Source organism: Diabrotica undecimpunctata, chromosome 8, assembly GCF_040954645.1.
Source record: "Diabrotica undecimpunctata isolate CICGRU chromosome 8, icDiaUnde3, whole genome shotgun sequence".
NCBI classification, from domain to species: Eukaryota; Metazoa; Arthropoda; class Insecta; order Coleoptera; family Chrysomelidae; genus Diabrotica; species Diabrotica undecimpunctata.
The window spans coordinates 34,977,045-35,003,336 of NC_092810.1; the positions used below are offsets into that span (position 1 = coordinate 34,977,045).

General features: G+C 31.2%; 1 protein-coding gene across 1 annotated transcript in view; it reads right to left on the minus strand.

Moving 5' to 3' along the window:
- Positions 1-95: 95 nt before the first annotated feature.
- LOC140447423 (uncharacterized) overlaps positions 96-26,292 on the minus strand; it is a 64,513-nt gene continuing 38,316 nt past the window's right edge. The window contains exons 6-10 of the mRNA XM_072540064.1: positions 23,033-23,192; positions 19,167-19,376; positions 11,807-12,132; positions 10,774-11,034; positions 96-10,625 (exon numbers count right to left, since the gene is read on the minus strand). Of these exons, the coding sequence (XP_072396165.1) occupies positions 10,487-10,625; positions 10,774-11,034; positions 11,807-12,132; positions 19,167-19,376; positions 23,033-23,192 (1,096 nt within the window). The 3' untranslated portion in view covers positions 96-10,486. The remainder of the gene's footprint in view (positions 10,626-10,773; positions 11,035-11,806; positions 12,133-19,166; positions 19,377-23,032; positions 23,193-26,292) is intronic.

Genomic DNA, 26,292 nt, shown 5'->3' on the forward strand with positions numbered 1-26,292 from the left:
TCTTCCTTTGCAATTTCTATACTTGTTTCTCGGTCCTCGGTTCTCTGTTCTCTTATCCTACCTAAAATGTGTTAAATGTAAAATAAAACAACATAAACATCCAGTATATTATACTCACAACTACTGAATAGAACATCCATATATTTACAGTAACATAAGATTAGTATTGAGAAGACATCGAAGTCGAGTAGTGACCATTTAATGGAGAATACTACACAACTTGAACAAATATTATTTAAGGATTAAAACTAATATCATTAAATGAAAAATAAGCAAATTCTAAAAGTAAAAAGTTTTTTAAATGTTCTTTTTAATAAAACAGTTTTTTCACGTATTGCACTTAATTTTCAAAACAATAATCAATAATAATATGGGTAAAAAGATTTCAAACATTCTACCCAATATCCTTAATTTAACCCATAAAGGACTCTCGTTGCACTACGGCAAGTGTTGAGGTCGACAGAAACTAATACTACCAAATACAAAAGTTTTACTATTTAATAACAGATGGCTTTAGTAGTATAGGGAAAAACTTCATTTTATTAGTGTAAGAATTCATTTGTTACTATTGCATATTATCGGTATAGAGCAAAGCAATAATCATGAATATTTAATAATTGAGAATAATAACATTATTAAAAAAAATATTCATTAAATAAAACAGAACATACAACAAATTTGATCAAATTTCCAAAGATATACACAAGATGTCATAAATAAAAGTGAAGCAAGTGTCTAGGTTCAATTCATACAATGGTCCATTTTCTGCTATAGATCTCTCTTTATCCAGCCCTCCTAGGTAGCTCCTTTATTATATTGGGATACATTGAGGTATTTATATGATAGTGATCATTTGCCTATCACAATAGCCATAAACACTAATGATAAATCAACTTTTCCAATTCACCAGGCATGAAAAATAAAAGCTGACTGGGATTTGTATCGAACACTCATAGAAGAACAATCATACAACTATAATTTAACCAACAGTGCAAAGAAAAATCTTGAGTTATTTACTAATATAATTATTTCTGTAGCAACAATCGCAGTGGGAAAAACAAAACCGAGTAAAAGGCAGTCAGTTCCTTGGTGGAATAACGAAATTGTACAAGGACTCACTTTGTCTAAACATGTTTTCAAGGTGACAAAACACATAAAACTAACGATAACATTTTAATCTTTAAAAATCTCAGAGCTCAAAGCAGACAATTAATCAAAAAAGGAAAACGAGAAAGTTGGAAAAAGTATGTCTTCAATAAATCCATCCACTCCCTTAGGCAACATATAAAGAAAGTCCGCAGAATAAAAGGGACAAAATACTTCCAAGGTATAGATACTCTATCATATAATAACCAAATACATTCATTCTATCAAGCCTAAAAGTTTTTTTATAGAATGTCCTTTATTTTTTTCCTTGGGCTTATCTTAAAAATCTTGCATGTTTAAATTTATAATGAAAGACATATCTGACAAGAACAACTGTTACCATATTATGGCAACATGTATTTTTTGAGTTATTTGTGAGGGTACCATCTTTTAATTATTGTTTAGGCAGTTCCATTTGAATTTATTAAAGCTTTTTGATAATTAAAAACTTATTTTAAAAATATATTAATGCGATTCCATCCTTTATGGGTTAAATAAGTGTTTGGCATATCCACATTTATTTTGATCCATTATAAGTAAAAAAAACAATTATTGCCAAATACAATGATTAGAAAAATAGTCTACATTTGATTTATAACGCTTTCTGTTTACAAATTACTTATAAACTACAATAAGAATGGCATGTTGGGAATTTACTTTAGAACGAACACTCCTTACGTCAAACGGTTTATACTATACTAGAATTAGCACCTTTACAACAAATTTCTGCACTGGTTTAATGATATATCTAAGGATTTTTATATCTAAGCAATATAAGGTATCTTTTACGAATGATAGTATTATATGTCTTAACCTACAATACGATGAAGTGAACAAACGTGAAGTCTTCTAGAAAACTCTAATTAAAGTACAACTTACAAAAGATCGTCGAAGTTTCAACGTAAAATGTCAAATGTGTATACAAGTGATAAAAAACAGGTAAATTGACTTTACAATCAAAATCAAAGTATAAGTGTATGTTTTTCCGTGATTATATGGATGGAAGAATAAACCCCAAGCAAATCACTCGTGTTTTATTTCTCCCTAATAACTTCTAATCAAGCCAAGTTCTTACAGCAAACATGCAGTCCATAAAAACCTTTCTCACCACTTATCACGGCAGGTAATTTACTTACCATTTATCATAATGTACATTTCAAGTAAATTCAAATAATGACTAACTACTACGATGGAATTTTTTTTTTACTATGAGTGTTCCGACCATTATTGTTGGCATTTCTACGTGTATACCTATTTCAACTCTCTCACTCAGTCTATTTTTAATTGGGGAAGAGACATTAACAAATGTATTAAATGAACACATTCTTGGGGAAAATACTCGTCCAAATCGTACTTGTATTGAAAACCTGTAAGATTCTGTTCAACCCATTTTTCTAGAATCATTTCTGCACAATTATGGCAATCTCGCCAAAGTGCTGGATCTTTAAAATTAAGTAAATCCTGTTTTGGATCTGAAAAGAAATTACTATTTAAATGGGAATAAGCCACAATTAAAGGTTAAAGTAAGTTTATTGACGTTTCAATTTCCACTTCGGAAATCGTTCTCAAAATAAAATACTAGAACTACGACTGGTTTGGAAAATATTTGAGTCGTCTTCTTGATTTCAGTCCGTTGTGCGTTGTAAAAATGCTGTGTGTAAAAACAACAATGACTAACAATGAAAACAACAAACAATGACTATGAAATAGATCTTCAAAATTAATAATAAAATGTCTATAATAATTTTTTAACCTAACTTATTTTAGGTTTACCTACTAAACGCCTTTAGAAGAAAACTGCAGTTTCAACACTTTATTTGTACTTTTACACTTTTACACTTTTACACACCTTCTGTCTCTACTCGTGAAAGTAGATTAGATGTTAGAAACAGAAAGCAACAGGTAGCAGAAATTACAAAGGTTGATTCAAATATTTTGAATATTGCATCTAATCAACATACTATTCGAATCTGAAATAACTTTACTGAATCTGAAATAATTTTTGAACAAGCTGGTTATAATATAGATTCAATGTCAATTCAATTCAGAATATAACAGTGATAGTTCTTTCTCTTCCCAAGAATCATATTGTAATCAGTCTGCCACCTCATATGTGTTGTCAGTGATTTGCACGAAACTACAGAAATGCTACAGAAGAGGCCTGAGACCTGATTTAGGCAATTTCACATACAAAATTAGTGAAAATAGTAATAATCTAATAATATACCATCATGGATGTAGCAACTCTCTTATGGAGGTCTTATCAAGCCTAGAGATAAATGACCCAAAAAAATAAAATTATGAAATAATTATTATGAAAAATATATTGATTAGTATAGGAAAAATAATGGAGTTGTTGGAAATACTTAAAGGATTTTAAAAGAAGAAAAAGTGTTGCTATATGCGCTCATTAAAAACTTTTGTAAACATAGAATAATAATTAGAATAAATTATAAAAATATAAAATACAAAGAAACTGAAAATTTGAAGCGAAAAAACTTGGTGTTGGATTCAACTAGTTCAAAATTAGAAAATTAAGTAAAATTGTTCAATAGGATATGTTTCCAAACCTATTTTTGTACTTATTCTGTTTAGTTTGACCTATGTATGTTTGTAAAATAACTAGTTCAGCATTGAATAGTTTTATTTATTAAATGACTAGCGGATCCGCGCTTTTTCGAAAGTAAAACACGGATTTATAGATTTTATGTACTAGACATTTATTTTGACAGTAAACTGACATTTATCAATTCAATGATAACACTAACAAATGAATTCATTTCGAAAATAAATTTTATTTATCATGTAAAATAGATCATTAAGAATAATTTTTCTAAAAGTCCGAATTTCTTGGGTATTGTTTCAAATCTGATCATCAATTTAAAAAACACAAAACGTTAAATTTTCGTGCTAAATTTTTTAATTTTAAATTCTTCGTAAAAGTTAATCTGCAAAAGGTCCATAATCGCTCGCCACGTGCTGCTGGGACAGATATATTTGGACGATGGAACTATCCTTCTAGTTAAGCGTTTTGAGTCATGTCGACTTAATAGGAGGGTATAGATGGCGCCACACACGCAACAAATTTATGATTTTTTTTAATTAAGGTGGCAATCTATAATGACATGTAGCATAGTTAATAAAAGCACCATTAAACCAATCAAAATATTAAATATATGGGTAAAGGAATTATTGTTGCAGGTTATGTTAAGTTATGAATTACGAAAACTGGTACAAGCGCTTGGGAAGACTAACGATTTAAAGTACCGACTAAAAATCATTAAACAAATGACAAAAATCATAGTTATCAACAACACAATTGATTAAGTGTAAAACTCTGGCAACACAGCACAGAGGAACTGTAAGTTGTCTACATTTGGCACAGTTATTTTATTATTGGACATAATGGACAAGAAATTGCCAATTTGTTCAAGGACTTCTTTCAAACTGTCTATACCCCTGTCAGATTCCCAACATCACCATCAATAACAATGTCGGCACAAATTATAATGTCTCTGAAATCACTTTCATCGATATTTTTGATTACTCTTCCAAATAAGATTACCTTTGGATCTAATGGTGTTCCCAATTTTATTTAGCTAAACAGCTATCTTGGCTGTGCAGTGGACTTATCTCATGAGTCTCAGAGTGGTTTTTGTGCAAAAAATCTACAGCTACTAATTTAGTTTACCAGCGTGAGCTTATGAAGCAAATCGAAATTATTAGGGTCTAAAACAGGTGAATACTATACCGTATTCGGTAAAGCATTTGATCGTGTTGATCATCAAATTCTTCTTGCAAAATTGGTTTCTGTGGGATTTCGTGTTCAGTTTGTTGAATGGACCAAAAATTCGTTTTCAGGTCATAGTCGAAGAGTTAAGGTTGCTGGTAATATTTTAGAGTCAATAATGGTCACCTCAGGTATTCCGTAGGGAGGACACATCACCTATAGTGTTTAATGGTTACTGATGAAGTTCTGGAGAGTTATAGAAGATTTTAGAGTTCAGTTGTCTTTAAAAGCTAATCTTGATCGTTTATACTTATTAAATGTTAATAATAAGTAAATTAATAAGTGTTGTTATATCAGTCTTACCCGAAAAAAAAAACAGCATTGGTAAAACTTATTTCATTTATGAGCAACTTATTAAGTATATCTCTTCCATTAAAGGCTTAGGAGTTATTTTATATGAAAGGCGTTACTTGGTGGAGCATATCAACAAATATCCATAAAAACTTCTACATTACTTGGTTTTGTCACAAGAAATTGTAAGTATTTTTCTACAGATACAACTAGATTAGTTTATTGTTGCCTTGTATGATCCATCTTGGAATATTGTTGTGTAGTTTGACACAACTTAACCTACTTTCAATGTCATATTGACACATTAGATTCTAATGTGTCAATAGTAGAGGTACTTAAGATACTGTGCATTTAGAACTGATAATCTTGTTATCAATAAACTACTACGATTACCACCACTTAGTATTAGGTGTATTATCAGGTGCTACTTTTATTTTTAAATTTTGATTACCAATAATTGCTGAATGAAATAAGATTTAATGTTCCATATTTAGGTTTGCGCCATATAACTACTTTTAATAACCCTCTTCAACTAAGAGGTGTCTTGTACTTTCATAAGTTATCTCTGTATTCTCTAATTTTATTGTTATTGGGTTATCCCGTTATTAAATAAATAAATAAACACTGCAACCAGCAAGTGTATGTAGGTTGCCTACATTTGGCGGAATTCGGTGATAAAAAGCAGAATTCAATGAGATTCTTATAATTTTTTGTCTAATAATCGTTAAAAAAAATATTGTCCAATATGTGGAGTTTTCGAAAAGTCCTTCGAATATTATTGACACTCTTCTTGTAGAACAATTCCCTGGAATTAGAACTATTTTTATGGATATTTTTTCTATATTTTGAATTAAGAAATTGTTTATTATAGGATTTTATCCAAATATATTTCTTTAATACGTTTCTTGTGTGTAATTCACAATGAATTACCAGTGTGTATTTTTAATGGGCTTTTAAATCGTCTTTCTGCTGAATTTTTATGAATTAAAGTCACACTTGTAAGAATTTTCTCCAGTAAATTTATTTATTTATCGTATGGCAATTACAACACATTTAGAACAAAATTACAAACACTAGTAATATAGGTATATGACAACTTTAAATAGTTACAAACAAACATCAAGTGTATTAATATAATCAATTGAGTCTGACGTTGCAAACAGGAAGTCTTCAGGGCTACCATTGTAGGATCTTGAGGGACACTGTTCAATAATGTGGTCTATGGTTCGGTTCTCCCCACAGTAACATTGAGGAGACGGGTTCTTTCCCCATTTATGTAGCATGTATGCACATTTGCCATATCTGGTTCGGATCCTATTTAGAGTGGACCATGTTTTGCGTGGAAGATTAAAACCTGGTGGCTTGTTGGTAATGCAGGGCATGTTATTTTGCCATGTGTTCCATTCTTGGGACCATGCATTCGTGTTATTGAACTCCTCATGTATCATTCTTGCCGTTTTCATTGGTGGTTTTCTAGAACGGAGACGGGTATTTCGTGCATCCTCGGTATCTTGATGGATCGGCAGGTTTATATTGTTCATGATCTTTTTGTATTCACGTGTAAGTGCGTCAACTCGTCGTAAATGTGGAGGTGGGATGTGACTTAATACTGGAAGCCATTGGGTGGGAGTTGATTTAATTGTACCAGCTATCATCCTCATAGTGCTTGCAGCTGAGTGTCGACCTTTTTTACGTGTGGACTGTGTAGCCAGACTGGAGCACAATATTCAGCAGTCGAGAAAACAAGGGCCAAGGAAGTAGAGAGGAGAGTGGAAGCCGATGCTCCCCAGGTGGTACCGAAGAGCTTCTTTATAATGTTATTTCTTGTACTAAACTTTTGGGCAGTTTTTGTTAACTGCTCTTTAAATGAAAGCGTTCTGTCTAGTGTTACGCCCAGGTACTTCGGTGTTTTGTTGTGGGTAAGTGTGGTATTTTACAGTAAAAAAAGTTAAGTACAAATAAATGTAATCAACGAACTAGAGCATGGCTTTTCTTCCCTTTGTATTCTCAAATGTGTTTTTAAATTTCCCGATTAGTTTAAGTTTTTGGAACAAATATCACATTAGAATGGTTTTTCTCTGCTGTAAACGAGCGAATGTCTTTTTAAATGTGTTTTCTGACTGAACTCTTTTAAACATATATCACACTAATTAGGTTTTTAAATTCCCCTTCTGAGAAAACATTTTTGAACACGTGTAACATTGGTAAGTCTTTTTTCCAGTGTTTATTTTTAAATGGGCTTTTAAATTGTCTTTCTGCTGTAAGAATTTGTAACACACTTGTAAGAATTTTCTCCAGTGAGAAAAGTTAAGTACAAACAAATGTAATAAACGAACTAGAGCATGGCATTTGTTTTACAGCCTATAAAATTCTTCTATCATGGATATTTAATTATGTAACGTATACAATACGCATGCGAACAATAAATTTCGAATTAATAATTAAATACACTAAATGAAGCTTCTAATAATCATTTTTTATTTACATTAGCACCTAACATTAGAAATAACAAAAAGGTAAAACATCTTCGTCAACAAAAACAAAAACCTTCTGATAAGAAACACAAAAAAAAAACGTTTCAAGAATAATAAATTTTGTAAGAGGTACGCATGTATTAACGATAATGATCTAAAAGACTTCGCAAAAAATAATACACAGTTGGAAGTCGAAGAAGTGTACATATGTTACTTAAAATGGTATTAAATGGAGATGAGATCAATTTTAAACCGACAACAGCGCTTTCTCTAGCTAAAGACCCATTATCCTTCAGCCAGGTCTTTAGTTTTGTGATTAGACATTCAAGATGGTTTAAAAACAACATTTTCATACTGTTCAAATATGAATAAAAAATTGTAACTTTTAGTGTAGCTGTCAGACTAGTTTGTATAGAGTTTGTATAGTTTGTACTAGAGATACAAATTGAATATTTTGCAGCATTACAAGAGTGATATGTGATATGTGCATGTCTTAGACTTCCAACCCTGTATACAAGGAGAAATTATAATTTTTGTGCGATTGCAAAATGGAAATGTTTTTAGGTTATGATACCTGTCAGTTACACGCATTAAATATTTCTTAAACATGCGGGACTTTAATGGGTTACAAGGCAGAACAATCACATCTAACAGTTTTCCACAAACAATTCGATCACTTATTGGGTAATCTTGGTGGTAAAGGTAGATCATAATGTTCTTCATCCCTTTGGTAACTGACAAGCATCCGTCTCGATGAAATAAAACTTTATTCAAAACAGGTACACATATTTTTACTTCTACAAAGAATTTTTAACGTTCACAACTTATCAACTAAAACCTAGAACTGAATATATTAACTATATGTACGATTAAAATAAAAATATACATTATAATACAGTTAATATTATCACAAATTTCTTTTAAATGTTTCATGAGCCACTAGTCTAGCTGGCAGCTACAAAAGTGTATGTAAAATATAGCAAGAAACTCGAAGCAACGAAAAATCCTAACAAGACTTACTAAAAAAGCTTATTTTTTGAATAAATTGTAACCGTAAATATTTTTGGCTAGATTTATCATGGAAGGATATATGATCCGGGAAATATACAGGGTAAACTAGTATTGACGAAGCCTACTAGCAAGGAAAATAACAAGAATAAAAATTGCTTTGACAGGAATAAGAAAACTGTTAGTAGCTATAAATAGTTATAAATGAAAATAAGCTAGAAAAATAAAGAATGTTGATATTACCAAAATATATTTTCCTCACAATGTCTTTTACCTTTTCTAGCGGCAGATTTCTGTATTTTTCTTAAGTGCGGGTGATTGTTTGTTTTTGGAAATAATGGCTTATTAATTCCAAGCCTATGTGGCGCCTCGAACGAGTACCAACACAGAGAACACCAATTTTTTTAATACAAAAATCGTCGAGTTTTTGCCTCGAAATGTAATAATGGATGAAATATGTATCCACTGCTTCTTTAAGTCATCGCTTTCTTTCGTATCCACTGTATTATTCAGATCTAACCTTCGACGACTGTTTACAGGGCTTACAAGAATGCATCAGGTATAGAGATTTTGGGAGAGAAACGAATTTTGGGGCGTATTTCAAAACCCAACATAAAAGTTGGCAAATAAAGCGTTGGAATTAACCCGAGAATGAGAGTCTGGGAACGAATAATATCCAATTTTACCTAAAAAATCTTGTTCTATTAGCTAGGACCGGAATTTATTGACATAATTACGGGAAGAAAAAAGGAAAAACAAATTTATTTGAGCTTGCGCTCGCTTTAAATGACAGAAAAGGTAGCATCGTCTTTATATTATTACTTATTAGATAAGATCTTCCTTTTTAGCTTCAGACGCTAGCAATGGAATTAAAAATTCACGTTTCTATACTTTTCATGAAAAAAAAAATATCAATAGATTACTGGTTTATTCATATGATGCAAAGATCTATGAATATAAACTTTCCCGATGTATTTTTGAAGCTCGGGAACAGCTTTAAGCGATTTTATGGGAATCATATCACAAGCGTATAAAACTAAAAACTTTTTCGATAAATACATTAACGCTCCTGCTTTCAGTTGGTAATATGTTGTGGAGTAACACACGAAGAGGATTTTAAACGATTTTTCCCGCGTCAAAGACCAGATCTGTTATTTGGTAATTCACAATGCACTGTATGACAAGATTAATTCGGACGTATGGATTAGTGTCATACATCACAACGAATGAAGCAGAAAAACCAACTATGTTGGCAAAAATGAAGATTTGTTGGAAACCAACCAAGTCTGGAAACAAAAACGAAGAAATAGATTCGTATGTTCCTATTTTACTGTCTAATATAACCAAAAATACCTAAAACAGGTGCTACAAGATAAAGAGCTTTTGAAGAATATTCGGAAAGAGCAAAGAATGTCAAATTAAATTAAACAATACTATTAAATATTAAAAGGAGTCAAGTTTTACGATTATTAAAATATGCGCCATCTACTTTGGATAATTCTTCGAAACTAAAGTATTTAAATATATACTTAAAAACTGGTAAAACACTGGTAAATATATTTTTATAGTAGTCATTACTCAGTACGTCTTGTACTGTTCCTACTAAACGTTTTGTCTAATGTTTATATTTCCCGATAAACTATTCTATATTATAAACTTGGCAACAATATCATGTATATAGAATACCAAAATCTACGAAATAAAACAATTGAACTATAATTTTACATAACTTTTTCATCGCCCTTCTGCTATATGAGTGTTCAAAACACTTCTATATTTATAGAGTGGCTTGTACTTGTTGCGCATCTTCGGCAGTAGGATTGACATTGGCGCTGATTGTGGTCACGTGGCTTCCAATACTTAGCGCAGCTACTTTGGCACGCTGATAGGCGCTTAGAGTATTTTGGCCCAAAAACCTGTAATAAAACATATTATACACTCCAAAAATTTTCTATATTTTAAAAGAACTTTTGATTTGATAAAAGAAGTCCAAGTTTTCCTTCGCCTCGTCATTTAAAATATACATAACGGACACGCGTAAGTTTAGGAAACATTTAATCTCACCTGATGCAGACGTAGATTATCATTAGTGCCAGGCTGGCGCTGACCATTCTGATGTACGGATTTGCATACAACTGAATCGAGATCCAGGCTCCGGCGACGGCAAGACACATGCATGTTACAATGCAGGCTGTACTTCCCCAGTGTTGTGCAGTAAAACCTTTGTCCCATTTCACCTCGCTGCCCTTACAAATGTCGTATTCGTAATTGCAGACTTTGCATTTTAAAGGTTCGTTACTGGAGGAAGAGCTTTCCATTAACCATCTGAAAAAGACACTCACGTAATATCGAGCCATAGCAAAAAAAATAATTTCTAACAGACTGGATCAAATCTTAAATCAATGAAATTAGTGTTAGGGTCCCCGCATACTATAGATTTATCCACGACCAAACAGTTTAGTTCATAAGGAATTTAAACCCTTATTCAAATTACATTAGAGGATATTGAACTTTATATATATGGTATTATAGAAAAGTGTAATTTTCATATAAAAATCATTATAAGACGGTTCACAATAGGTATAGTATTAACAAAAAATGTTCAGAATAACGTTATTATTTCTAAAATTAAAAAATATACTTATTTTTTCAACTCTAGATTCAGTTACCTTTAGTTCTCGAGATATTTCTAATTGGCCTTTTAACTGCCGCACCCTGTATAAATATGGTAAATTTTTTTATATAACATATTGTAACGAAATAGCCCATCTTCGATGCGGTTAGGGGTCACAGTTCTTAGAAAATGTTCGACGTTGGCATTCTCGATGGACTTTTAACGTGAAGGATTAGAGGTGGACTACTCCAGAAAATTCTAGTACATAATAACTTTATATATAAGCAGACCTTCTATGAGTTAAGTTTAGGGGATAAAGTATTTTCGTGCTGTAAACTTACAAATAAATATATTTATATAAATTCGAACCGCTCGTTTTATTTAATCTCGCTACAATATTTATAAACAGCATAATTGATTCTGAGTCTTTGTATATCCAGTGAGTGATGCTAAATGTATATCGACATGAATTAATGCTCTTACCTTCGAAGACATTCGTGATGAACACTCGATACGTCGCCAGTGCAGTCGCACGGTTGTATCAGAGGTTCGGTTTTATCGGCGTCGTAGCATATCCAACACTCTCGTCTATCCAGAAAAGCTTCGTCGTCGGTGTCAGTCTTAACATTTTGATCGGTAACGCTTTCGTTTCTCGATTGGTCTATTTTGGCTAAAAGTTTTCTCGGATTCAGTATCCATAGCTCGGAGGGTTGCATGCAGTTCCACAATACCGCTGGAAACCATACGGCAACGCCTATTTCCACCACTCTAAAGATTATGTTGTGCAGGTTCCTGGAGTTTATTGGTACCTGTAACGGAATTATTTATTTCTTAACCACAACGTAGTACAGTATTGCCCAAAATAAACAGTAATGAAACATAGATGTCTCTTTGTGCGCGCTGTCATATTCAAATTAACTAGTATAGACCTGTCAAGTAATCCTTAAACAATTAATTATTAAGGTCTAATTGTTAAAAATGGTGTTAAGTACAGAGGGGAAAGTGTTTCTTGTGGAGCATTATTTTCGCTCATACGGAATCGGTCGACGTAATAGTGCAAGTCTGCAATACGTGTGTGATCAATTCACACAACGGTTTAATAAACGTTCTCCAAGTAATGCTGTAATTTTGAAGGTTGTTGAAAAGTTTAGAAATACGGGTATGTAATGTATGGGGTTAAGGAAAAGGAAACTCAGGACGTCCCAGGACTGCTGTCGCAGTCCGTCAATTTCTTCAGGGACATTTTCCAAACAAATTCATTTCACGATTTACTGACTTCCCCTATCTTGCACATTCTCCAGACAACATCTCTAGACGCATACATTTGGGGCATGGCTAAAACTGCCGTTTTTAAACGGCCACCACACACCATCAATGAGTTAAAGGATGCCGTTAGAGCCTTCCTCGCGGACTTGAGACAACCTTTATTCCATAACATTACTAGAAATCTGGAATATCGGTATGAAGTCTGTCTTGAGAGAGGAGGAGCTCATTTAGAACATGTTATAAAGTGTCAATATGTACTTTTTAAAACAATAAAATAATTACAAGTTCACTACTGTTTATTTTGGGCTATACTGTATTATCGAGTGGTAAAACCGACAAAGTACTATCATAGTCGATTTGGAAATGCATCATAGCACATTTTTATTGAAAATTTCACTTAATATTGCTTTTTATAGCTATTAGTACAAATTGACTACGAGAAACTATGTATTATGTCGACTTAAAATTTTTATCTTTTGGTATTTTAAAAACTTTTCCAAAAAAAAGACCCATTCTTAGAGAAATTGCTGTTCCAAAAATATTTCCAGGACTTTCCAAGTCATATTCACAGATATAAGCCATAAGGTTTTATTGGAAAATTTTGAAAAACATTTGGTCATTGATTGTTTCCATAATTCTTATTAAGGAATATTATTTTACTTTTTTACTACTTTTATTACAATTAATCAGTAAATTACAATTACCTGCTAGTTTTTAAATTTGTTTATATTGTTTTCTAATTATTAAAATAAACGTTAATTATTATACCATTATTAAATATATGTTTTCATTGACAGTATGCATATTTTCTAAAAAAATGCATATTTAATGCATATTTTCTAAAAGAAATGCATATTTTATGCATATTTTTGGGTAAATTAGTTTCACTTTTTTTGCATATTTCTCTAAGCCTAATCATAAGTTAATATTAATTAAAATCTTCAAAGAACATTTAAATTAGAATAAAGATACAATTTATTTTAGAGTAATGTTCATGTAATCAACCTCCAACTGAAGCTCTTATTGATTTAATGTTTCCTATTTTAGCTAATATTTTTATTAATAACTACACTAAATCAATTCAAGATAAAATACATTCTGACAGAAGCCGAACCAAAGACAAAAGTGATAAAAGAAAAGTGCACAAAAAAAAAAGAAAAGTATCTAAACTTCAAGTGCCAAAGACATTTCTTTAATATGAGTAATCTTGATTGCCTATTTGTTTTAAAATATTTTTATTATATCACATTTATAATACATGTATTTCGTGTTAATTTAATAAAATATAAATCTTTAAAATTGTATTCTTCCCGCTATAGGCTCACTATAGGGCTTTTCATCACAAATTAAGCCATTTTTTCGTACTGCATGTTGTAAACCAGCATGTTAGGTTAGTAATATAAATAACAACAAAGTACTTGTGAACACATAATTAAGATAAAAAATATACTAAAGAAAGTATAGTTAATTAAATAAAAATAAGAAAATAAAGTGTAAATAATGCCTAATCTCTCAACTGTTAATCAAAACGACAATGTACGACAGGTACGAAAAACTATGGCGACATTATAGCTATAAATAGGCCCTCTATTTGACAGGTCGACAGTGTTGCCACATCTAATGTAACCAATTAATGATAAAAACAAAGGTGCCTCCAAGGAGAAACAAGAGATTTAGGTGAATAAAACTGTTTACTATTTCAAAAGCAGTCAACCAAAATGGAAGGGTCAAACAAAAGACGACAGCCCCATAAAACAAGGACTGCTAAAACGAAAACCACAAACAGAAAACCCAAACACAGAAGAAGCAAACGATAAACAATAAGATGACAGCGAGAAATGGAGCGGTAACACCACTCACCGCTACGGATTTCGAATTACAGTATCAAAGAAATGGAAAGATTCTATTTTTAACTTCACTCGCTTCGACCGCGAAATGTCAATAAAAATATCTCAGCCCCATAAGCAAAGACGAAGACAAAATTTCTATCGTAATCAAGGCAACATTTCTATCGTTCAATGACAAGGTAGGGTAAGGTAAAGTTGGAACGAAACTGTAACATTGGAACTCTCGGAATTTCCGAATTGAACATCGAAAAGTCAAAATAAACTTATTTTAAAGTAAAATTGTTGTGTACTCCCAGTAAAAATAATAAATTGTATTAAGATGTCATAAAAAAAAATGGTTTCACAACCGTACCTGAGTGTATTCTAAACTTAAAAAACTTATTTAACTTCTTGAATTTCATAGAAAAACTTTTAAGTTGCTTTATACAAAAGAATGTAAATATATCTATAAATCAAAGTCTAACAGATCTCACCTAAAATCCACAAGCCAGTAGGTTACAGAAAACGTCTGATAAAAGAATCTCACAAGTGTCGAGAATTAGATAATCGTACCTCTTAAAAAGATGATTGAATTAATGCAGTTCAATTGGGTTAAAATTACCTGACAAATTGCTGAATTTAAATAAACATCTTTAAGAAACCTTTATTTTTTGTACCATTATTAAGAAATGAAATTATTATGAAATTATTATGAAAAGATTAAATTAATTATTGTATCCAAGTTAAATTAACTACATTTGTATATAATTACACGTTTTATCATGATACTTATCTTATCATTAAAACATGGTCGAATACGTTGCAAAAGGGCCAAAATGAGGTTATCCAGGGTGCAGGAGATACCAAAAAAAGGTATTTACAATCGGAGGTAGCTGTAGGCTTCACATTTTAAAATTAGTTACAAATATACAGGGTCTTGCATAGCACTGTCGATAAAATTGTTCTGAAGCTATTTTCTTGTGGCATTTTAAAGTAATTACTATTTAAATGGGAATAAGCCACAATTAAAGGTTAAAGTACGTTTATTGACGTTTCAATTTCCACTTCGAAAATCGTTCTCACAATACAAACATTAGTAAATTAAACAAATTCTGTTTTTTTTGTTACTTAGTGAAAAATTCTTCTAATTATTTAATTTTATCTGACTCATTTATATTGACAATTCAGACATACATTATACATTTTACAAAGTAGACGACTTTAAAATGATATTGCCAATATTGTTGAGTTGCGTTCCTGGGACGACGTTACTTATAAGATAGTTCATTCGATTACATGAAATCAACTTTAACTTGAGAATATCCGTCAGAAAAGATCATAGCATGTAATTCGTCTTTAAAAAAACAAATACTTAAAGTTGATTTCATGTAATCGAATGAACTATCTTATAAGTAACGTCGTCCCAGGAACGCAACTCAACAATATTGGCAATATCATTTTAAAGTCGTCTACTTTAAAATGTATAATGTATGTCTGAATTGTCAATATAGATGAGTCAGATAAAATTAAATAATTAGAAGAATTTTTCACTAAGTAACAAAAAAACAAAATTTGTTTAATTTACTAATGTTTGTATTTTGAGAACGATTTTCGAAGTGGAAATTGAAACGTCAATAAACGTACTTTAACCTTTAATTGTGGCTTATTCCCATTTAAATAGTAATTACTATCGATAAAAGATGTTTTATAGGCCAAAATTTAACATGGAAATCCTAACAGCCGTTTTAAATGTCAAAATGTAACACGAAAAATAAAACAAGGTGTTTTTTGTGCCAAATATAAAAAGAAAATCCATAAACGGCATTTTATGTGCCAAATTTAAAATAAAAATAAACATAACACGTTTTATGTGCCAAATTTATAAAGAAAATCCATAAAAGAAATTTTATGTGCGAAAATTTAAAATGAAAATCGGTACAAAACGTTGTACAATGCCAAAATTTAACATGAAAATCCATAACATGCGTTTTATGTGCAAAAATTAAACATGAAAACCGTCACAACGCGTTTTATGTGCGAAATTTAAAAACAAAATCTATTAAAGGGTTTTGGGAGTCAAAATTAAAACTGACAATCGATACAACGTTTTTTTATATCAAAGTTAGACAAGAAAATTAAAACAAATCGTTTTTAGGTGCCAAATATAAAAAGAAAATCCACAAAAAGTGTTTTACGTGACAAATTTAAAATGAACATCAACACAACACGTTTTAAGTGCCAAATTAAGAAAGAAAATCCATAAAAGATGTTTTATGAGAAAAAATTTTTAAATTAAAATCAGTACAACACGTTTTTTGTGCCAAATTTAAAAAGAAAATCTATAAACGGCGTTTTATGTGCCAATTTTAAAATAAAAATAAACATAACACATTTTATGTGCCAAATTTATAAAGAAAATCCATAAAAGAAGTTTTATGTGCGAAAATTTAAAATGAAAATCGGTAGAAAACGTTGTATATGCCAAAATTTAACATGAAAATCCATAACATGCGTTTTATGTGCAAAAATTAAACATGAAAACCGTCACAACGCGTTTTATGTGAGAAATTTAAAAACAAAATCTATTAAAGAGTTTTATGAGTCAAAATTAAAACTGACAATCGATACAACATTTTTTTATATCAAAGTTAGACAAGAAAATTAAAACAAATCGTTTTTAGGTGCCAAATATAAAAAGAAAATCCACAAAAAGTGTTTTACGTGGCAAATTTAAAATGAACATCAAACACGTTTTAAGTGCCAAATTAAGAAAGAAAATCCATAAAAGACGTTTTATGAGAAAAATTTTTTAAATCAAAATCAGTACAACACGTTTTTTGTGCCAAAATATAAAAAGAAAATCCATAAACGGCGTTTTATGTGCCAATTTTAAAATAAAAATAAACATAACACATTTTATGTGCCAAATTTATAAAGAAAATCCATAAAAGAAGTTTTATGTGCGAAAATTTAAAATGAAAATCGGTAGAAAACGTTGTATATGCCAAAATTTAACATGAAAATCCATAACATGCGTTTTATGTGCAAAAATTAAACATGAAAACCGTCACAACGCGTTTTATGTGCGAAATTCAAAAACAAAATCTATTAAAGGGTTTTATGAGTTAAAATTAAAACTGACAATCGATACAACGTTTTTTTATATCAGAGTTAGACAAGAAAATTAAAACAAATCGTTTTTAGGTGCCAAATATAAAAAGAAAATCCACAAAAAGTGTTTTACGTGACAAATTTAAAATGAACATCAACACAACACGTTTTAAGTGCCAAATTAAGAAAGAAAATCCATAAAAGACGTTTTATGAGAAAAAATTTTAAATTAAAATCAGTACAACACGTTTTTTGTGCCAAATTTAAAAAGAAAATTTATAAAAGGGTTTTATATGACAAAATTAAAAGTTGCAATCGATACAACATTTTTTATATGTTAAAAATTAACATGAGAATCAAAACAACGCCTTCAACGTGACAAATATAAAAAGAAAATTCATAAAAAGCGTTTTAAGTGCCAAATTTAAAATGAAAATCAACAAAAGACGTTTAATGTGCCGCCAAAATTTAGTAACAAAATCCATAAAAGACCTTTTACGTGCCAAAATTTAAAATGAAAATCGGTACAAAACGTTGTAAATGTCAAAATTTAACATGAAAATCCATAATAGGCGTTTTATGTGCAAAAAATTAAACAAGAAAACCCACAAAACGCGTTTAATGTGCCAAATTTAAAAAGAAAATATTAAAAAATTAAAATATAAATATTTTATACGTCATTATTAAAAGTTGCAATTGACACAACTTTTTTATACGACAAAGTTTATTATGATAATCAAAACAACGCGTTTATGTACCAAATATAAAAAGAAAATTCAGAAAGAGCGTTTTATGTGCCAAATTTACAATAAAAATCAACGCAACTCGATTTATGTGCCAAATTAACAAAAAAATCCATAGAAGGCGTTTTATAAGCCAAAATTTAAAATAAAAATTGGTAAAAGCGTAGTAGATACATGCCAAAATTTAACAATAAAATCAAAAGAACGCGTTTTACGTGCCAAATATAAAAAGAAAGTCCATAAAAACTTTTTATGTGCCAAATTAAGAAAGAAAATCCATAAAAGACTATTTATGAGCCAAAATTTAAAATGAAAATCCATGTGCAAAAATTAGAGACGAAAACCCACATACCCGCGTTTTATGTACCAAATTTAAAAAGAAAATCAATAAAAGCGTTTTATGCGTCAAAATTTAAAGTGAAAATCGATACAACGATTTATGTACCATTTTTTGGAAAATCAACAAACACAACACGTTTTATGTACTAAATTTAAAAAGAAAATCCATAAGGCGTTTTATGTGCCAAATTTTAGATTGTCAATTATTCAATACGTTTTATGTGACAAAATTAAACGATAAAGCGCGTTTTGTAGGCCAAAATTTAACATGAAATTTACCACAACACAACGAATTTTATGTACTAAACTTAGAAACAAAAGTTATAAAAGAAGTTATATCATGCCAAAATTTAAAATAAAAATCAATACAACGCTTTTTATGTGCCAAATTTAGAAAGAAAACCCATAAGACGTTTTATGTCCAAATTTTCATAAAAGTTCTTTTATAATGCCAAAATGTAAAATAAAAATCAATGCAACGCATTTTATGTCCCAAAATTTATAATGAAAATCAATAAATTCCATATCACTAAACTAATTAATAATTACCGTACTTACCTTAGTTTTCCAAAATTCTGAGAGAGTTTCCGAAAACAAGAATCCAGATATAACAATCAACATCAGAGCTTGACTTAACAGTCCTATTCGGGATTGATGCAACTGAGACAAATTAATCTGCGTCTTTAAGAGAGCCTCATCTTTCAAAGGCTCCGTTTCGAAAGAGTTGCCGGCCAGTTGTAGCGGTCTTGCGATGAATCCTCCTCTAACCTGAAAATACACAATACGAGGATGTATTGGAAAATACTTAGCCTACTATAGAAGCGAACAAAACTTCAAAGTCGATCGAAGTTTTTGTTATTCAGCATGCCACATTTACTACGAAGGACCTGCAACGCATCTAGACCTTTCAAAACAAATTTTTATCGTGCTCTGAAATCCAGGACGCCACAGCTTTTATCACCTCTTCGTTGGAAGAAAAATTACAACTGTTTAAACATTTTTTCAAACTAGGAAGGACATGATAGTTTGAGGGATCCAGTTCTGGCAAATAAGGTTGAATAATTCGAACTCTATACTATAGTACCACAATTGTGGCGAGTGAGTCATATTTTCAATGTAGACCTCTACGGGTCTGAGGGGAAAGGAAAGCGACGAGTCATAGGCGTGCGGTTATTATTAAAATAATAATCAGGATTTTAGAACGAATTAATTGTCATAAAAATTATTTTATTTTATAGGTGCCCTAGATGAAGAAAACTTATCCTTTAAATTAACAAACTTGTCAAATGCGATTTAATGACATAGGATTAAAAAAAGGGCCATCTAGTAACTTTTAGCACAGGTAAAACTAAATTACTTAAACAATTCTTGGTACGAAACAGTACTTGTAATAAATGGTTTACCTTAAGTGAATATTTATTTCCATAAAATATAAAAAAAATATATAACATAAAACATAAAAAAAAATATGTTCAAATAAAAACTTACATTATAATCTAATATTGTTCTGAATATATTTTCTTATAGCATTATTTTCATATTATATTTCTGATATAATCTAATGTGAGTCATCTATGTCATCTTGAGATTCATCATTAGTATCTTCGCCTAGATCCACAACAACTGGTTTCATGATAATTTCAATGAAGTTATCAAGGTTCCACATATTCTGCTCTTCTTTCACTATATGCTAGATACATTTTATCCACTACTGTAAGCTTACTTACAGCAGATTTTTAACATCATTTAATTTGAAAGTAACATTGCTCCTTGCTACTTTATTTTTTATTTGAGCCCATATAAGTTCTATCGGGTTTAATTCACAATGGTATGGCGGCAATCGAACTACAATTATTACGCCTCATTCTCACACCATTTCATCTACTACGTGTTTAATGCATTACACCGTACTAAGTTTAGTAACTCAATTCTCAAAATTGGTTCATTGAATTAAATATATTTTTTTAGTAAGCCAATCCGCAATCTCATCTTTTCTTCATTTAGTGGTTGGTAACTGTTCTAAACGCCGGCAGTGATATGGAGGGTTATCCATAACAATAACAGATGCTGGTTCGATTTTTAACAGAATATCTGAAACCCATTTTTCATATTGATCTGCATCCATTTCCTCATGGTAATCTCCAATATTTTTAGAAACAAACATATTTAAACCCTCTTTAACAAATCCTAAGTCGCTACCATAGGGCGTTTTCCCTTTCCAGATGGGGCTTCTAAACCTGTCAACAAACCATCTAGGACTTGTCGTTTGTTTTTCACATTTAAATCCTGCCAAATTTTTGTCACAGTATCTCCTTCAGAGGATAAGTTTAGCAGATGAACAACAGGGTTTTCGTAGTGGAAGATCGTGTACAGATGCAATATTCGTTATAAAGCAAATTACTGAGAAATCAGAGTATAATTGACCAGCATTTATGTGTCTGATTGACCTAAAGAAAGCGTTTGACAGAGTAAGACTCAAAGATGTAATCCATCTTCTGTATAATACAGAAGTTCCCCTAAATATTATAAAAACTATTGAAAACATCTACCAAAACAACAAAATGGAAGTCAGACTTACAGAACCTATAGAAATGGGCAGCGGAATAAGACAAGGGGATTCATTGAGCCCCGTGCTCTTCAATTTGATCATGAATGAAATCATCAAAAGCGTTAACAAAGGAAGTGGATACAGAATGGGAAACAAAGAAATAAAAATACTCTGTTACGCAGACGACGCAATATTGACAGCCCAAGATCAAGATAGTCTGCAAAGACTAGTCCACAGATTTAACATAAGAGCAAAAGAATATAATATGACAATCTCATCTCAGAAAACTAAATTTTCTTTTTCCATTTTCCGCCATTTTCTTCTTAGTTTTCTTTTTTCTTTTATTAATTCACGAATTTCTTTAGGGTAGTTATTCCCTTTAACTTTAGTTTTCAGTATTTGAGTGCAATCCCATGCTGAATCTTGAATATCTTTGACCAATAAATCTAATTCTTGATCTATCTGTTCAATTGTCTTTAGTGACACTGCTAAAATGATCTTTTCTTCAAGAGTTACTTTAAAACTTTCCCAGTCTGTGAGCTTAGTAGTTAAGGTTGGGTTGTTCTCTTTTCTAATAATCATATCACTCATGGTTAGAATTATGGGTGAATGATCGAAGTTCATATCCCATCCTTCACAAATGTCCAAGTAATTGGATGAGATATTTTTAATTATGAAGAAATCTATTAAATCTGGTATTTTATTCCTATCAGTTGGCCAATAAGTTGGCTTCCCTGTAGATATTACATCTCCTTTCTGATCTTTGACAGCTGCTAATAGTTCCTTTCCTTTAGTAGTTGTAAGCCTAGACCCCATTGAATGTGTTTCGCATTGAAATCACCCCCAATGATATATCTATTGCCTAAACTTTTCATAAAATCAATATACTGATCTTTTTTAATATTATATCTAGGAGGACTATAAATTGCACTTATGTTTATTTCTGCGTCTTTAATCCTAATACATACTGTGGTAGCTTGTATGTGTTCGGTGACATACTTCATCTCTTCATGGTGTTTGATGTTGTCTTTGACTATCACTGCACTACCTCCTTTCGCTACATTGTCCGGATGTACTGTGTGATATACCTTATGTCCATGAATTCTAATGTATGATTGATGGGTGAAGTGTGTCTCAGAAATTAAACACACATCTATCTTTTCAATATCTAGGATTGCTTGAAGCTCGTTATGGTGCTTCAGCAGTCCATTGACATTCCATTCAATTATTCTAATTTCTTGGATTTCTTATTATGTCAATAACATAGCCTTAATCTGGGACGAAATTGTTGATCTCAGACATTATCTACCGTTAGAGAAAGATATAAACTACAACATTGCAGATAACTTCCAAGTTGAATAATACACGCTGACAACGTTACATTTTCTCTAGAACCCAAATCTTTGCCAAAACATTTAATTAATTTACAAATAGACCAGTCAAATTATTGAAATGTATTTCATATAAAACGAGATCTGTTATATCTGAACGTATATTCTTTGAACAGTCAGAAGAAGGTTTTTTTAATTTTTTAAGAGATTACACAGATTCTGAAATAATCCGATAATTTTTTTATTTAATAATAATTAAATTTTCTCCTTTTGTCGGAACAAAAATACTTTTTCTAAATGGTAAACGTCCAATTTTATTGGCCTATAAAAAACTATTACAATATGAGTCACTCGCTACTTGTGGTAGTACTTTACTGTAAATCACGAATTGTAAGGAACATAACTTTTTCTCGCAGAGTGATCAGTAACGTTGAAGAGGTACGAAAATGAAAGTGTAGGTGGCGGCTACTAGTTCATTTATACTAAATATTCTTATACCTATAGTTATTCTTATGCCCGAGAGAAAAATTAATCTTTGGTATTACCTTAAAGTAGACTTCCACTCCGTAGATCAAGAAGAAAATAACAACGATGAACATCAATACAGCATAGCAACCGTTGAACAGATGATGGTAGAAACCGGGATCATCTGAGGGTGGTTCAGCAAGTTGAGTGGTCAAAAATTCGGCTAAAAGAAGACTGTAACTGAAAGAAAACAAATATGTATTAATGAACTAAACCATAATAAAGACTGTGTGCTAATAACACTTGTATACCATTTGTCAAAGTAAAAACGTTGCACGTCACAAGTTATATAAAGTGACGTCACTTACATTTAAAATTTTTAGAACGTCAACCTTTGCAAATTTTCCTAATACAGCTAATAATACGAAACCCATACGGAACTGCTCGATCTTTCATAGGCGTCAACATTGTATAATAATGAGAAAAATGTAATCATCATTATATTGGGAATTTTAGAATTATATTGATTAACTCTTTAAGTCTTTAGTTCGGCTAATGGATTAAGTCCACAGACAAAAGAAACCAACAGCACACACACAACTCTTTAAGTCTAATATTCCACAAAATAATAATTTTAATTAAATAGATTAGACAATTTTACGCAACTGATACGGAATACTGTAAATTTTAATGACAGTTCAGCGTGTGGCAAAATTGTTTAAAGTGTTTCCGCTTTTTAAGAGTAAGAATTTCGTTTATGTTTTGATTTCTTACACAATTTGATCATAATATATTATATATTAATAAATTGTATTTATAAATACATATTAAATTTAGATTAATAGCTTTAGAAACTAATTATTGTTGTGTATTCTGATTATGCTATGCCAAAACAACTAAATAGTCTGTGTAAAGCTGATAAGCTTTCATATAAGATAGATTATTTTTAACAAGAAATAATGGCAGGACGTTTTTACTATTAATGCTCTAAAAGAGGTAAGTTTAAAATTTAGAATATATAATTTTTGTATTAAAATGTTTTCTTATGTATTTTAATGTGTTGTAGTAGTCTTAAAACTAAGTGTACCTATTTACTGTTAATATAACAGTTTGACAAATAGTTGACATTTTAAAAATTCCTCACTTACTAATTATTCTGATGTTTTGGCAACGCTGTGGGGTTCTGACGTCGTAAATCTTGAATGACGTGCAATCATTTTTATATGAAAAATTCTGTATAGTATATTTGTATATTTCAAGGCTCAATAAAAAAACAGCCACTTCGTCTATTCGGTTATAGTCACTAAAGTGATTAGTCATACGCGAAAATTAAAATTAGGTTCTGGGAAAAAACACGTTTTTGGGGAATTTGATGAGATTTAACGAAAGGAATCGTATTGAAGACAAAACTTAAAGCGGAATTGAACTTATTACACAACGCATCATTAAAAAGAAACTACCTAGAATGTTTTTCAATAATTTTAACTTTAGGCAATTTATTCTATTGTACCTAAACTTCCACAATGCAGAAACACTTTTAGGCATCACCACTGGTTGCAGATAGGTCAATTAAGGGTAATAAGTTACAGAATTGTTATCAGTTGGTTGTTTCGTTTTTCAAAAATCTTTCATTAGTGTACAGTTATTCACAGAATGAACTTGTGCAATTTTTAAATTTAAAACGATGGCTGAGAGATTTGCTAGATCTCTTCAAATTGTTACTTTGATTGATGATGGAATGAGTCAAAGAGAAGCAGCCAGACAATTTGGAGTCAGTCGTTGTAGGTCCAAAAAACATACCAATGATTCGTAGAAACTGGATCTCACAAACGACGACCAGGTTCTTTACAGCGCATTTCTTTGCAAAATCGGTTCTTTACTTCTTATTCTTCTTCTTCGGCTTTTCCCATTATGAGTTCGCCGTTTTCGTCCTCCACAGCACTCTATTCTCCCAGTCGGCCTTCTCTGAGGTCTCTATCTATCATAGCATTTCCGACGTATGTTTTTCATCTTGTAGCAGGTCTTCCTCTCTGTCTTTTTCCCGGCGGGTCCCAGTTTAATATTCTTTTCGGCCACCTATGCTCTGGCATTCTTTGTACATGCCCGTACCACTGCAGGGCTCTGTTTTCCAACTTTTTTGTAATTGAGCATTTGACTTCCATTCTGTTCCATATTTGCTCCGTTCTTATTCTATCCGCTCTTGTGATTTGTAGACATCTTCTCATAAAGTCCAGTTCAACTGTTCTTATTTTATTTCGTATTGTTGTTGTCATTGGCCATACTTCCGCTCCATATAGGGTAATATTCATCACTATGCTTTGAAAGATCCTCTTTTTGTTTTCTTTGGTTAGAGTGTTGTTCCATATCACTCCATGAAGTGTTCTTGTGGCTTGTTTTCCTCGTGCTATTTTCATTTCTATATCTTTCATACAAGTACCATCTCGGCTAATCATTGACCCTAAATACTTAAAAGCCTTACAACTCTTAATAGTCTCTTCTTCTAAACTTAAGTTCAAATCTGCAAGATCGGTTCTTTACGGCTAAAGCAATTCAAAACCGTTTTCAAAATGCTCATGGGTGGACATTAAGTACTTCTACAGTGAGAAGAAGGTTGGGGGAATTTGAGAGCTGCCCAGCAACAGGACCTTTGTTAACAGCAGTTCATCGACAACGCCGACTTGAGTTTGTTAGAGACCACGAACATTGGACAATAGAAGATTGGAAACATGTGTCGTTTAATGAGTCCAGGGTAGTTCTTTATAGCTCAGACGGTCGCATCAAAACATATAGAAGACGTGTGGAATGATATGCTGCTTGTGTTCGACGAGCACGTGTTGCTTTTGGAGGAGGCTCGGTAATGTTTTGGGCAAGCATTTCATTCGAAGGCCGTACTGATCTGCCGTGTTTATTGATAGAGAAGAGTTGAATGCTCACCGATACATTACCGAAATTCTAAACGAGTATGTAATGCCCACAAGGAAACTAAATTCCTGTAGCTGGCTGTATACAATGTATCACTAAAAATTTATTTAAAAATTCCTTTATAAAAGGTATAATATTAAAAACCCTTATCGGTCTACATCACAGAGCGTATTCGGAATTATGAATTGCAATGTTATCCATTCCTGTTGTAACTTAAACATCATAATTTAGAAAGTTAAATAATGTAATTCAAAGGTAATTCAACAACATTTAGAGGGTTTTTACCCGTGTATTTAGTGGTTTTAACATGTATATCTAGATAGCACTGATGATGGAATATTAATTCCGAAAACGTTCTGTGATGTAGCCCGATAAGGGTTTTTAATATTATACCTTTTATAAAGGAATTTTTAAATAC